This window comes from Urtica dioica, chromosome 9 (assembly GCF_054948205.1).
Source record: "Urtica dioica subsp. dioica isolate 48M chromosome 9, U.dioica_male_clone48M_v1_H2, whole genome shotgun sequence".
Taxonomy (NCBI): domain Eukaryota; kingdom Viridiplantae; phylum Streptophyta; class Magnoliopsida; order Rosales; family Urticaceae; genus Urtica; species Urtica dioica.
In genome coordinates, this window is record NC_142764.1 from 21,310,929 (window position 1) to 21,325,343 (window position 14,415).

Genomic DNA, 14,415 nt, shown 5'->3' on the forward strand with positions numbered 1-14,415 from the left:
AAAATCACGTTACTACCTTAAACATGGAAATAACTTAATTTTTTTTTAAATTATCAAAAAAATAAATGGAAACGTAAATATGATGCATTAAACATAATTTTTCATCAAACACAAGTCTATTTTTGAAGATCTCGACGCCGCGAATTTGTAGGATCCGAAATCACTCAATTTCGAGTTCGTATGAGAAAGATACGAATTTTTGAAGTTTTGATGAAAAAAAAAAAAAATATTTGAAATAAAAATAGGAGAGAGAAAGTGACGAATTTGTTGATAAATAAGGGCAAATCAGACCTTAATTATTGCGACATAAGCCATTTGTTTATATCCCTAAAAATTGTCAAACGTAAGCCTGATCCAAAATCACATGTTTAAAGTGGCCTAGTTAATTACAAATCTCTAAAAAAAACACTATTAATAAAATAAAAATTGACCCATCTATAAGCAGGTTGCCAATGTAAAAAAATTTAAACAATATAAAAAACAGTTGCTATCATTCGGAAAACTCATTAGAAATATGAATAAATTATGTAAAATTATCATTTGAAACTAATTGATTAGTAAAATAATTAAAATTTAAGTGTTTAGTAAAATAGACAAAGTTATATTTTTTTTTTTTTCACACTATCAATGAAAATATTGACCCTGTCACCCTTGTATGTAAACAATTTGTCATTGTCAACAAATTTGATTGTCTTGATTAAAAAAAAAAAAAGTATTGGCACCTAATACTTGTGCATGTTTTGTAATTTAGTTATTTTTACAGATTTAAGATAAACCTTTACCATTTACAAATGCTTCAATTTCAATAAACTACCTAACTAAAGCACTCATTTTCGAACGTAACATAGCAATATAGTATTCAAACTAGTCATTTGAATATAATATTTATATCAATGTTAAAAAATTTATGTACGATAGTCCTTACTATGGCGTTTCCACCACAAACGCCTTAAAAACACTTACAACGGCATCGGCTTCTACGGCGTTTTGATGAGCACCGTAAAACATATTTAAAAGCGTTTTTAGGATGCCGTGAATGCCCTTTATTCTAGTAGCGACAATCTTTCATTAGAATATCTCTATATATATATACTTGATGCTTTAAAGCATAGTTCTAAATAATGCCCGCAAAAATCTGAAAGACTTGATTGAAGATTTGTTTTCGAGTCATCACCGACTACCGAAAGTTATATATATCATGTTGTTGTCGTTCCAAAGTCATGCCTTTTATATCAACGATTTTTCATGTCTTTTCGATGGTGATTAATGCAAAAAAAAAAAAAAAAAAAAAATCTATGGAAAAATATGGCAAACCGTGAAAAGGAAAACCTCTCAAGTTTTTCATATTTCTTAAAAGCTTGAATATATATATATATATATATATATATATATATATATATATTATATATATATATATTATATATATATATATATATATATGAGATATTTTCAAAAAAATAATTTCATTAATGTAGATTGTCTTTGTAAATCTCTACAACATACATATTTTCATATTTTTCTGCAGACCTCCGATGAGCCACCGTAGTTTCTGGCAAATCACAATTTGTTTCTAGCGAGTCCTCAATTTTTTTACAATTATTTAAAATGGTTTTACCTTTTTTCATTGTAGGTTTAATCAAGTTCATATTTATTCAATGATTATTGATTGAAATTGAATTGAAATTTAAAATACTAATTGGTTATTGTATTGTATTGTTTTGATTCAAGATTCTTGATTATTGATGCATAGTTTGTAATGTTTAAATTTATAATTTGTGTATTTTTGAAAAAAAATATTTTGACTTTAAGTGTGGACAATATATATTTAATATAAAAAAAAATAGGCAAATAAGCCACCGAAAGTCTAAGAATTGCTAAATAACAAACTTTTTGTAATTAACCACCTCAACTTATTTACGGCACTCAAAAAAGACAAAAATACTAAAAAAAAAATCCCTCATATTTTGGGTTTTTTTTGTTTTTTTAGTGCCGTAAATAAGTTGAGGTGGTTATTTACAGAAAATTTACAAAAAATTGGCTATTATACAAAACGCTATAAGTCAAATGGCTATACAGCTAAAAGACCCTTTAATATATTATTTGTAACCTTTTAACTTTATTAAAAATTGTGTTTTCCTTAACATGTTCATCAACAGTTTTTTTTTCGTCGTCATTTCCATTGAGGTGTCAATTTTCTAATAAAAAACAATTTTTTTTTAAATCAGAAAAGGGTTTTTCATCTTGCACACTTTTTCTATTGGATTTTTCATCCGCAAGTTGATTTTATGTAATTGGGAAGATTCAAAACGGCATGGAAAATGACAATTGAAACCTTACTTTGAAGACTTTGTTTCAATCCATTGAATATAATTGAAAACGTTTTGTTAGTAATCTTAATAAAAAAAATTATATAATTATAATCTAGCTTAGTACCCTAAATTAATTAATACAATTCGGTTCAAATATATAGTTTGAAACTCTGTGCAAATTAAAAAATAATATTGTTTAATCTATATATGTTAATCTTCTTAGGCATACATACATACATATATATATATATATATATATATATATATATATTAAATTTAATGGTTAATAATTGGTCCATCAAAAACATCACCACACATTTCGCCATTGTGTAGACACAAAAAAAAAGGACTGCTTTGGAATGTTATACGAAGAACAAACTTTATTTTACTTTTCTAAGCAAGTTTAGTATAGCTACAAGAAAGAAATATGCGTGGAATAATACATGGACCTCTAGTCAAGATCATAATAGACTATAGAACGTGTAAAGGACGTATCCCTCACGGAACGCTTCAATCAAAGTTTTTTTTTTTTTTTTTTTTGAAGTAATTAATAAAATGAAAATCACTCGAACTAAGATTTTGAATTACAGTGTGGTTTTCCATCAATGAAGTGGTACTGGTTAGTCTTAAAAAAAATAATTAATTGATTTTAAAAGCATATAATTTTTTTTTTTTGAAATTTGTTAATAATTAGCCAATAACAAGTATCTAAGACGATTATGTATGTTACAAAATTACCAATTACTAATTTAACCCTCCTAACAAAGTCCAAACCTCGCCAACTTTTTTTTTTTTTTTTTTTTCGCATTCGTTCACTCTCAAACCTTTCGCAGAACACATCGATCTTTGGTAGCATCTTTGGAGGTTGTGTCATATCTGTTTTTCCCTTTCATAGTCATAGCTCTCTCGGGTCTAATATTAAAACAATAAAAATCACCTCCTTAGTGCGTGGTATCTCGGGTCCATCCCCTACATCATCATCCATAAAACATCATTCATAAGCATATGTTAAACCAAATTTGACTTAATTATAGTACTGTTAGAAACAAATTTTATAAGGAAGTTTTAGAAACTACTTAAATAATAATTACTTTATTATTTTTATAAAAAAAAATACAGTTACAAAATTAGCCCAACGCCTAGGATAAAGTGGCCCTATAACACAATATCCCAATCTTCCGATATCTCTTGGATGCGACGCTGAACTCTTTTGGGGATATCAACATGTTCATGTGTTCAAATTGTATTCTATTATATGCAAATACCAATTTTCTATCTACGTGATGAATGACAAATTTTAAATGATCATTTTTGTTAGACGAGTTCGTATATCACTTATGAATGCAATACTATTGTCGGAACATGCTACGTAATGTTACCATATATATTTTTATTTCATAATCGTATAAGATAATTAAATTTGAAGTATCAGTACATGACAAATCTTGTGATTAGGGTTGAACCCTTCTCTAACCAATGTCTATAATTAGTTGTTTTTGTTTTTTTTTTTTTTTTTTTTTGGCAATGGTGGTCTTGCGAATGTTATGACATTGGGTTGGGGTTGGTGGAAACAATTTTGTCAAAAATTTTTCTTGAACCAATGCTTGTTCTTCGTTATTTACTTATTGAGTAAGATTTTTAATAGTTGCATTGATGTATTGAATTAGCAAGCGTTAAAATTGACAGGCATTGATGTTCAAACTATGGATACCATAATCCTTGGATGATTGAGTTTCAGAGTCGGAATGGTAATACATTTTTTATTAATTTAATTTATATGAAATATTTTTAAGGGTTTGGTATGCGTATATTTTAGTTGAAACTTGAAATTTAATTTATATGAAATATTTTTAAGAGTTTGGTATGCGTATATTTTAGTTGAAACTTGAAATTGATATGTAGAATATAGAGGAAGAGAACATAGAGTGAACCTTGGTTTTTATAGGTGAGTGTGGTTGAGAATTTTATAGATATGTTTTTACTTTACCATTCGACATAAAATTGTCTTCATATTTTAGTTGAGAAAAGATGCATGTAAAAGTGGATTCAATTTATTTTCATGCTGTTTTAGTTTATTATTTATAATATTCTTTTTTGGGTCATGGCATGATACTATTGTTAATTATAAGTTAACTCGGTTTAACCAGTCAATAAAAAATTAAAAATAAAATCAGAATTCCATATAAATTCACCTTGACCAATAGGAAAGTTCTTTCATAGTCCCCATCTAAAGGTGGTCATATGGGATCCCGCGGGACCCCGTTTCCCGTATTATTGGTACCATGTGGGAAATGGGAAATACCCATATTATAAAATATGGTACTGGGACTTTTGTCCCGGAACCATCCGGGAAATGGGACAGAACCGGGATCCCCGTTTAGCACCGTTTAGTACCGTATTTTTTATATTGTATTTTTTTTAATTGAAAATATATGAATTTTTATTTATTTTTAAATGTATTTATGATTAAAATAAAATTAAATAAATAAATATGGGAATCCCGGAACCGCGAAATATGGTACTGGGAATTCCCGGTACCGTGGAAAATGGTTCCGAGATTTCCCGGTACCATTTTTTACGGTCCCGGGAGTCCCATTTCCCGCAAAATATGGGACGGGACCAGGGGATCCCATTTCCCGGGTTCCATATGGCCAGCTTTATCCCCATCAGGGCCTTAACAGTATTCGGACAAAAAGGGAAAAAAATATTAAAAAAAAAAAAGAGAGATGTGATTTGGAATTTTGGATATTCTACCATTACCTTCAAATCTGCCCACTAATGCATGAAAAGAAGATAGCGAAAGAGACATCGTAGAATTTTCAATCATGATATATGAAGAATAAAGTCATTGAAGTAAATATCACGAATTTCAATATTGGGATTAAGATTGTTTGTGTCACACATAGAGCATATAACATAGGCTTTAACTTAATAAATAGACCCAAAGCCAAAACAACAAACCAAAATGTCAAGCCTGCTAGATAGAAAAAGCCCATCAGTAAAATATATGCTGAGAACTGTTATATTATTTGAAAAAAAAAAATAATGAGAACTGTCTTATTAAAAAAAATTATCAATACAAACGAACTAAAAAGGGTAATTTAAAATTTTTTTTTCTTTCAAGAATAGATGTTATATATAACAGCATCATCAACACAGCAACAAAAACAAAGCAGACGTGACATATGAAAATTATGATCTCCTATGAACCCTAATTCTCATATGACAAACTAAAAAAATTTGACAAATAAAGTTGATAGCATTTTTTTTTACTATACGAGTGCAAAAAAATTATTTTATTTTATCATTGTAGGAGGGTCCTAGTCAAATGTTCCCGCGCCGCGGCCCAAGCTTGAGTTATAGTCTGCAACATTAGAAAGAAAAAAAAATGTATATAAAATTTATAAATGAATGAATCACAGAATACAATGGGTCGATAATTAGTTGATCATTGAATTTTATGAAAGGCTGGTTATCGATGGATATACAGACGAACAAAATTAAAAAAATGTTGATTTTAAATTTTTGCAAGGAGTTCCGAAAACTTTTTTTCGAAGGAAATGTCAAATTTTAGAGGACATAATTTGGGTTTCCATTGTCTTTTTTGCCAGGTTTTCACCAGAACAAAATCAACGGCATTCTTTATCCTGGAATGAATCAGAGTGGGATAAAAAAAAAGTTTGAGACTTGTGAACAAAGCAGCTCCGATGTTTAAAATCAACCATTTGGTGATTCTGCAAGAAAGAGAGATTCTTAGTAATTTGATATAAACCTGTTCAGACAATGGTGCCTCAGCATCCAAGTTATGGCTTTCAACTTTTCCTGCGATGACGTTCGGATCCGTTTCGAGCACAATCCTACAAAAAAAAAAAAAAAATCACACAATAAATGAGATTCTGAAACCCTTTTCCATGGTGGCTGGTTCAGTAGTTTTACTATTTAATAATCTTTTTTTTAGTACAGTTAGGTCATTATCGAAACCATTGTGGTTGATGCGAAAAAAAAAGCTTACCCTTCATGCACAATCTCATCGAGGCATAAAAGAATGAGGTCCAAGTTCTCGAGCGCCTCTCTTTTGTCGACGTTGTTCCTTACAACCGAAACAAATCAAACCAAAATGAAATGGTATTTCGATTTTGTATTCGATTAGTGTAGTACCAGAAGATTTCGTAGTAGTACCTGAGGATTAGAGCAACAGCGTCGAAGAAGCCTTGAAGGACCGTGGCCAAAATGAGCTCGTTCTCATCTTCGCCTCCGGTCACAAAGAAATGAAGGTCCTGCACAAACTTGTACACCACAACGTTGTTGTCGAACATCGTTATCTCCGCTGTAAACAGAGTCAAAATCAAACTTGGTCAATGGTTACTCGATCAATAGCATATAGTGGGTTTCAGACTATAAATGACTGCAGAAATGCCCTCTCAAGATGATGATGAATTTCATCTCAATTTGAGCTCAGTTTCACGAGGTTTCATCTCAAAATCAAATGCCTTGTTAAGTCCTTTTTTAGACTTTCTGTCGGAAATCATCCTCAAAAGGGAATTAAAAGGAAAAGATAAACAATACGATTATGAAACACACCTTCGCTGCGAGGATTGGACTTGAGAGTCTTGGTGAAGAGGGATTTTTCAAAGGCCGATTTGGCCGAGTTTGTTGGCCAGTCATCCGAGAAGTACTTAACTGCGACACGCTGTCCCTCCGAGTCAAGCAACAGAATGTTTTTCACCGAAGGACACGAATCCTGTAATTTTTTAGATTTAAAAAAAAAAAAAGAATACTTCAGTATTTCGATTCAGTAACAGAACTATGAATTCAAAACCTGCGACAGCTTTGGAGAGATTAAGAGAGAAAACTAAAAGAGAGACTATTTCATTTCATTACAAGTGCATTGGTACGATTTGTGTGACATTGTGAATGCTAAACTAACTGAGTAAATAACGTTTATAGAAGAGGAAAAAAAAACACTCGGGATCAGAGAAAAGGCATAACCAGAAAGCAAGAGACCAAAAGAAAAAACGAGCGATTTAATTGAACAAACATATCATAATCTTTTGTCTTCTCTGTGAACACGCTGTCATGATTGGAATCCGTAATCCGAGGCTAGTCCCCAGATCTATAGTATGAATGGGAAACACGATTATAACGTGGATATTTTGGAAGTTTATTTGCAATAATTTTAGGGGTCATTACAGACGAAATCGATTGATGCAATGGAATCCTCTTCTTATTTGACTTTAAAACTCGAATTTGCCACATTATGTAAAAGAGCTTCGGATTAATTAGTGGTTAGTTTTGTTGAATCAATATACGATCTGTACTACAAAGATTCAAGCTTTATCATAGAGAGAGAGAGAGAGAGAGTTACCATTCTTTATGAAATGCGAGATCGGACGGAGTTGCAGAATCACAGAGAAAGCAATATGGACAAGATAGATAAATGGGTAATCAAAATAATTATAAATACACTCTGTTTATTTAATATATTTTTTTTTATTTTAATTATCGCTCGTTTTCTAGTGTAAATCTCGTCTTCGTTTGTAAATAATAAAAAAAAAATTAAAACTTCTTTTAGGAAAATAATATTAATAATAATATGGATTCTTTTTAAAAATTAAATAAAAAACAAATCAATAGTATTACACAGGCATAGTTTAAGATTAGAATTAATCTCTCCAAAAGTACTACAAGTATAGAAACTTTTGTATTATTTTCTGGTGGTAGTTTCTCATTTGCAAGTCCATCTTTAGTACTATTAGCAAGCAATCTATAACTAATCATATCATATACACGGTTTAGTGTGACAATTTTAAGTTAAAATAGATCTCATAGTCATACAGGGTCAGATCATAAAATAGAATCATACAGAGAGTAAATCAAATACTAGAAGGGATAAGAAAAAACAGCCATATATATAGGCTTTTTTACATGGCAGATATTAGACTGCCCCTAAGTCAGACTGATCACAGAACACTTTATATTATGACATATGGTTCACTTCATTCATCCAGTCCAGTCCCTAAGAAATTACACACCCCCTAAAAAAAAAAAAAAAAAAAAATGACAATAGTAAAATGATCATGGGCTATAGAAGGAAGGACCACATTTGCATTTCCATCCCTCAGGCTCATAGTTGGTGTATTGAATCCCAAAGTGGCTGTTGTGCTTTCTTGCTATTGTTGGGACTTGGATTGGCTCACATGGGAAACACCTATAACACTTGTGCTCACAGCTTGGTGGTCTTGACCCTATATTTCTGTATCCTTTGTCGTTATTTGCTTCATCTTCATCCCATTTCTTCTCAATTCCAAAAAAAAAAAAAAAAAAAAAAAAAAAAATAGCAAAACAGAACATAAATTGAGTGGGTGAAAAAGAGAGAGAGAGAGTGAGAGTTAATGTACCTGCTTTGATGATGTTGGTTGAGGAGGAGATTCTGAGCTGTTGGCTTGACCTGATGAAAATTGGAAAAATAAGAAGAAATGTTTATTTTTGTTTGGTTTGTTGTGAATTAATTACAAGCTGAGAAGAGATAATCAAACCTGGTTGAAGAACAGGTTGGAGATGAGTTGATGATGGGAATGTCCTGCTTGTTGCAGCAACATAAGCCAGCAGAGCCGTCACAACCATCACCACCACAAAGCAACGAGCTTTTAGCTTCATATTGTTTCAGTTTCAGATTCAAAGCTGGTTGGTTAGTTGATATGATATTTATGAATTTGTTATTATATGATGATGGCTATGATGTCAAACTAGATGATAAGGAGAGAGAGAGAGAGAGAGAGAGAGGGAGAAGTAAAGAGTGATGATGTTTGACACATTGACTTGGGATGACACACACTTACTTAAAGGCTTGTTTTATAAGCCTAACAAGTCAAAATGAAAAAAAAAAAAGTAATTTGAAGCAATCCCAAGAAGATCAGTGTGAAGCTCTATGAAATGAAACAGAGAGAGAGACTACTTGAAGTGGGAGCAGAACAGAATCAACAGATAGACGTTGCTTGAGAAGCAAGCGATTACGTTACTCGTATCAGGGAAAGATGGGAAAAGCTTCCTTATTTCATTTGACAACTCCTCTAAAATGAGTGATTAATCTGCTATCTTTTCTCTGCCCTTCTTATTTCACTCTTTCTCTCTCATTCTTTTATTTATTGGTTTATATTTTTATTGGGTAAATTCATTTTGATTTCTATGCTTCTCTTTCAAATCAATGAGTGCAAGGTGTGATCTGTTTAGCCCAGAACAAAAGCACCCTTTTTGGGGCCTGAGAAAGATATCAGTTTCTGATTCAGAATAAATCTTTCCTACCTAGACTGCAGAGCCTTTTTATTTTTTTGTTACCCATTGAAGGAATTAGCAAATCAAGTAATATGAGCCATTTACATTTACATACAATGCAATGTAGAAAGAGAAAAATAAAAAGATAAAAGGAATCAAATGCCTGATGTACAAAACACACACACACACACACACCTAGCCGTACAGATAAATTTAATGAGTTAGTTAATGGATTTAATGAAGTACTTTTCGGATGGGTCAAAAAAGTTTTTATTTATTTATTTTTAAATTTTTTTGGTTTTTTCATTGCTTGTTGGTATGTGGGAAACACTCAGGCTAGTGTACATCTCTCAAATCTGACCGTCCATTTTTTAACAACCCAGCAAGATGGCATTTAAGAACCTGATATAGCCTTTGATTGCCCTCAGAGTACCTCCAGATGATCACATTTATTGTACAGTAAATTAATTAGTAGCAACTCACAACATTCATTACTTCTTCCATTTGCTTATTATTATAAGAGAGAGAGAGCGAGAGAGAGAGAGAGAAGAGAGAGAGAGAGAGAGAGAGAGAGAGAGAGAGAATAAGCAGTGGGATTGAGGAAGAAAGAATTAGAGGTCCAGAAGCAACTCAACTCAGCAAGCATGGAAAACAGTGAATCAGGAAAGCTATGTTTAACTCTAGACCTAATAGGAGGGGTGTTATTTTACAATTACGAGTTTTTGAGATATGAGCTAAATATATGGCTGATTTGCCAAGCAAACTTGAGGATAAAATCTTGATTCCTTGATGGCACATCTCATTATTCTCTTTCTCTCTCACACACACCTCAGATGGTGTTATATGAGGTATTACCTAATAAGACACTGTTACACTGTACTAACAGCTGAAATAGCATTTTTATGTTGTGTACATTACATTTTATCTGAATGGAAAACGACTGTCAACTCAGTCACTTTGCAGAAAAAGAAAAGACAAGTCAAAGTGAAGAAAAGAAAAATAAAAAAGGATTGAAAGCAAATTTGTGAATAATTTTGTTTGGGAATTTCGTCATTAATATATGTATTAAGAAAAAAGAAAAACAGTAGAATTGTTTGAGAGATTATTCAATTCTCTATACTGACCAGCACTTAACTCGGCCACAACAAGAAGCCAGGATCAAATATCAACCCTTTTTGTTAGGCCTGTAATACTACCTGTAATACTACAAAGCAGTGTGAGAAGAATGAATTGGTCATTTTCATTTCTAGCTAGGTCCTTTTCTAGGTGAGTTAATCACAGATTGGACCACCAAAAAGAGCCTTAAACAACTTAATTAGGACTTGGGAGTCTTTGCAAAATAGTAAATAAAATAAAAAGGCCTTTGTCTTGGTCATTCTAGTCTAGTTTCTAGGACTCTCTCTCTCTCTCCCCCTTAAAAAGACTAATTTTTCCATGAAATTCTCAATACCCATATCATTTTTGTTGTCCTTGAATCAGATCACCATATTACTGATGATGATAACATAACTGCAGTTTAGTACAGCTTAGGCTAAATGTCTAGAAGAGCTTCAGTTATAAGTGGTGAAATACATATACACAAACATCATAGAATACTGATTACTTAGCATCAAAACTAATAAGCTAGCTCTATGTCCTATACACCATTATGACTAATGAATAACTAACCAAAACAGGACTGCAATAAATGCCTTCAATTTATGCACACAAACAAGCATCTTAGTTGGTCATTAAATCACTATAATCACATACTATTTCACCACAATTTATAACATCCTGGATCAAATACAACCTTATACAGAAACTTTCGATATCAACAGGATTAGCTTGCTGTGATGTTGTTTTTTTTTTCAGTACTGATTATCAAACCAGAACTTTTACCACATGTCAAGATACAATACACAATCATAATCACTCAGGGCATGAATTGACACACCGAGATCACTTGCGGGTCTCGGAATCTTTCTTCTTCGGAAGGATCGCTCCGACGATGGCCTCGACTTCTTCTTTGAGCCGCTGGAAGAAGCCCGGGCCTTTGACTTCTTCGATCTTTGTATCCTCGTTGATGTCGTCGCTTGTTCCGTGAGTTTCTTTGTCGTGACTGTGTTTGTGAGTTGATTTCATTGCCTCAATCTCTTCCTTGCCTCTCTCAATCAAGTTTGGAGCTTTTACATTCTCTTCTGCCATAAATTAAAAAAAAATATGAATGAAGATTCACAATATTCAATTATATGGTTCTAATTCTGTAATGTTTAGTCCTTTTTTTTATTTGACGATGTTTGGCATCGGTTGTGTTAACTAGTTACACAAAAACCTAAAAATTCCCGTATCAACAACGCTATTTTATATACTGATCAACTCGAAAAGCAAAAGAGAACGCTGAATGAATAATTATATGAAATTCATTGCGAAGACTGAATTCTTTCTTTTCTTTTCTGGAACTAGTTATTAGGTTTCAGAAGATAATTTATTGACAGAGAGAACTATCTAGTACAACGAAAGTGACGGGTGAATCCGAAAGTCATTCAATTGATTTAGAAAACTAGAAAAGGAAACCGAATTATTGATAGATTAGCAATGTAACCTGAAATCGTACGGTCTTGTTTTGGCTCTGCCATTTCGGAGAAAGAGAGAGAGATTTCGAGGGAACTGAGAAGGAAAGGAAATGACGAGAAACGTTTCTTGTTTGAGTATCGTTTGTGGGTCGGACAAAAGACCCATAAACCGACCCACCTGACTTTGGGCTCTTTATCTTGGTCTTGGAGCTTACTTCAAGTGGATATTCTTGGAATAACTGCAAAAATTTCCCAATAATTATCATATAAAGCTGGCCTAATATAAAGGCTTTAAATCTGTTAGAATTTTTATTTAAAAAAAAAAAAATCAAATTTGGGTGACAATGAGATAATTATATATATATTTTTAAAATGACATGGACTGATCAAATGTATTTTTCTGTTATATATTTTAAAAAATATCAACTATAAGAGAACAATTTGGAGATCCAACTTCCTTGAACACTGATATTTGGAGGTCCATTCAAAATCGATGATATATGTGTTACAGACTCACAGCATACTTTATTGATAAGAATAGAATTTTGTATAAGAGAATCGTCAACTTTTTTTAGTTTGGAGGTCCATTCAAAATCGATGATATATGTGTTACAGACTCACAGCATACTTTATTGATAAGAATAGAATTTTGTATAAGAGAATCGTCAACTTTTTTTGGGTACTTTTTCTTTATTATTTCAATTCTTGTTTGTTATTTCTTATAAATTTTGTAAATTAATCTATTTTTTAAATTAATAAATTTAGATTCCGAATTATAAAGGAGAAACAATTTGTAGAGAATAAGCAAATCAACATAATAATAAGAATAACCAACAAGACTAATAAATAAAAAGGCATAAAAACCAAGAAAAACAAAGCAACTCTATTCAAAATCTCCAATTAACTATCAATACCACATATATTCAATTAAACTTCCAAATCTAAATCAATATCAGAAATCAAACTTCAATAAAACCCAAATCCAAGTTCAAATCTCCAAAATGACCCTAATGTAATTTCCATTACAGATGGACAAATTTCTATGAGTCATAGAAAGTAAGCAAGAAAACTATAAGTACGGAAATAAGGAAGATTGAGATGAAGAGGTAACAATGAATGACGTAGAGGATGGTAGTGGGGAAGGTTGTCACTCCTTCATTCTCCTCCTTGTTCTTCTTCTTATTCACTCCAAAGATTCTTATTCTCTTTCAATGGCTCTCTAGATTGTAACTATATCATGTTTTTTTTTTTTTGTCTTTCCCTTAATTTAGACCAGAACATGACTATATAGCATAGGATAGTGGATACCATATTTTAGGAGCCTTTGGAATCTTTGGATGAGATCCAAGGGTCAAGAATAGCTCGTAAATGAGCTCTATTAAAATTTGGTACGTCGTCTTGCGCGTCGCGCATGGTATTTGCGCGTAGCGTGATCGTTTTGTGCAATGCGTGGAGGTCTCATGCCCATCGCGATAGACTCTGGAACTTTTGGTACCTCGTGAAAATAAATTGCGCAACGCGTGAAGGTCTACGCGTCGCGCTCCTCTGTTGCCTACCAAAAACTATTATTTAGTTTCCGTGGGTCATTTCTTGTGAGCTCCAATTCTGCTAATTTTTGCACCATAACCCTCATTTGCTCTCTTCAACCTGAAAAGTACTAACAACTACAAAAAAAAACTATCAAATAACCGAAGGACTATCTTTGATTTTCATAAAAAAGAGTCGGATTTCGTGTGAATGAATCACACTCATCAAAATCTAGAATATCTTGAAGAGGAAGTTGGGCACCGAACTTGATTATATTATTTAGAACCAAATTTCTTACACTTGAAATGCAGGGCTCACATAATGAACTTGATTGTGAACGAAAGTTTGATGGAGATTGAGAATGGTTTTGCTCCAATTAGGCTCGTTTGCAAATATGTGCGATCTTCCACTACAAGGCAACTATCATTTGAAGAGTGTTGTAAATGAGAGGGAATTGAAACAAAGGCTTTGTTGTGTTTGGATGTGGCCACTCTATGGAATTCTACTTACCTTATTTTGGATACGAAAATAAGGTTCCTAAAGGCATTTGATGGTATGGTTGGCGATGGAAATTATGATAACTATTTTTTTTAATTGAGCAACGATCGTCTAGTTATGAAGATTGGGAACAAGTAAAAGAATACACCTAGTTTTTGAAGGCTTTTTTATACGGCCATCAAGAAGTTTACAGGATCATCATACATAGCATCAAATATATTCCTTCTAGAATTATTTGACATATCTGAAAAGTT

The 14,415-nt window shown here is 32.2% G+C and overlaps 3 protein-coding genes across 4 annotated transcripts; all 3 read right to left on the reverse strand.

Annotated features, from left to right (window-relative positions):
* Window positions 1-5,157: 5,157 nt before the first annotated feature.
* Window positions 5,158-7,789, reverse strand: LOC149385741 (coatomer subunit zeta-2-like). Its single transcript, XM_089625761.1, has 6 exons — window positions 7,675-7,789; window positions 6,891-7,050; window positions 6,489-6,636; window positions 6,322-6,399; window positions 6,082-6,166; window positions 5,158-5,673 (listed from the first exon to the last, which is right to left on the reverse strand). Exons 1-6 carry the CDS (start codon window positions 7,675-7,677, stop codon window positions 5,614-5,616), a joined length of 534 nt encoding a protein of 177 aa, XP_089481887.1. The 5' UTR covers window positions 7,678-7,789; the 3' UTR covers window positions 5,158-5,613.
* Window positions 7,790-8,113: 324 nt separating this feature from the next.
* Window positions 8,114-9,260, reverse strand: LOC149385742 (EPIDERMAL PATTERNING FACTOR-like protein). The gene is made up of 3 exons (XM_089627017.1): window positions 8,846-9,260; window positions 8,708-8,757; window positions 8,114-8,603 (listed from the first exon to the last, which is right to left on the reverse strand). The coding sequence occupies exons 1-3, from the start codon at window positions 8,964-8,966 to the stop codon at window positions 8,385-8,387; spliced, it is 390 nt and encodes a 129-aa protein (XP_089483143.1). The 5' UTR covers window positions 8,967-9,260; the 3' UTR covers window positions 8,114-8,384.
* Window positions 9,261-11,260: 2,000 nt separating this feature from the next.
* Window positions 11,261-12,306, reverse strand: LOC149385743 (uncharacterized). Of its 2 annotated transcripts, none has more exons than XM_089626352.1 (2): window positions 12,166-12,306; window positions 11,261-11,758 (listed from the first exon to the last, which is right to left on the reverse strand). In XM_089626352.1, the coding sequence occupies exons 1-2, from the start codon at window positions 12,197-12,199 to the stop codon at window positions 11,523-11,525; spliced, it is 270 nt and encodes an 89-aa protein (XP_089482478.1). In that variant the 5' UTR covers window positions 12,200-12,306; the 3' UTR covers window positions 11,261-11,522. The 2 variants fall into 2 exon arrangements, with proteins under 2 accessions (XP_089482478.1, XP_089482477.1); XM_089626351.1 differs by having other exon boundaries at window positions 11,261-11,761.
* Between the last annotated feature and the right edge of the window lie 2,109 nt (window positions 12,307-14,415).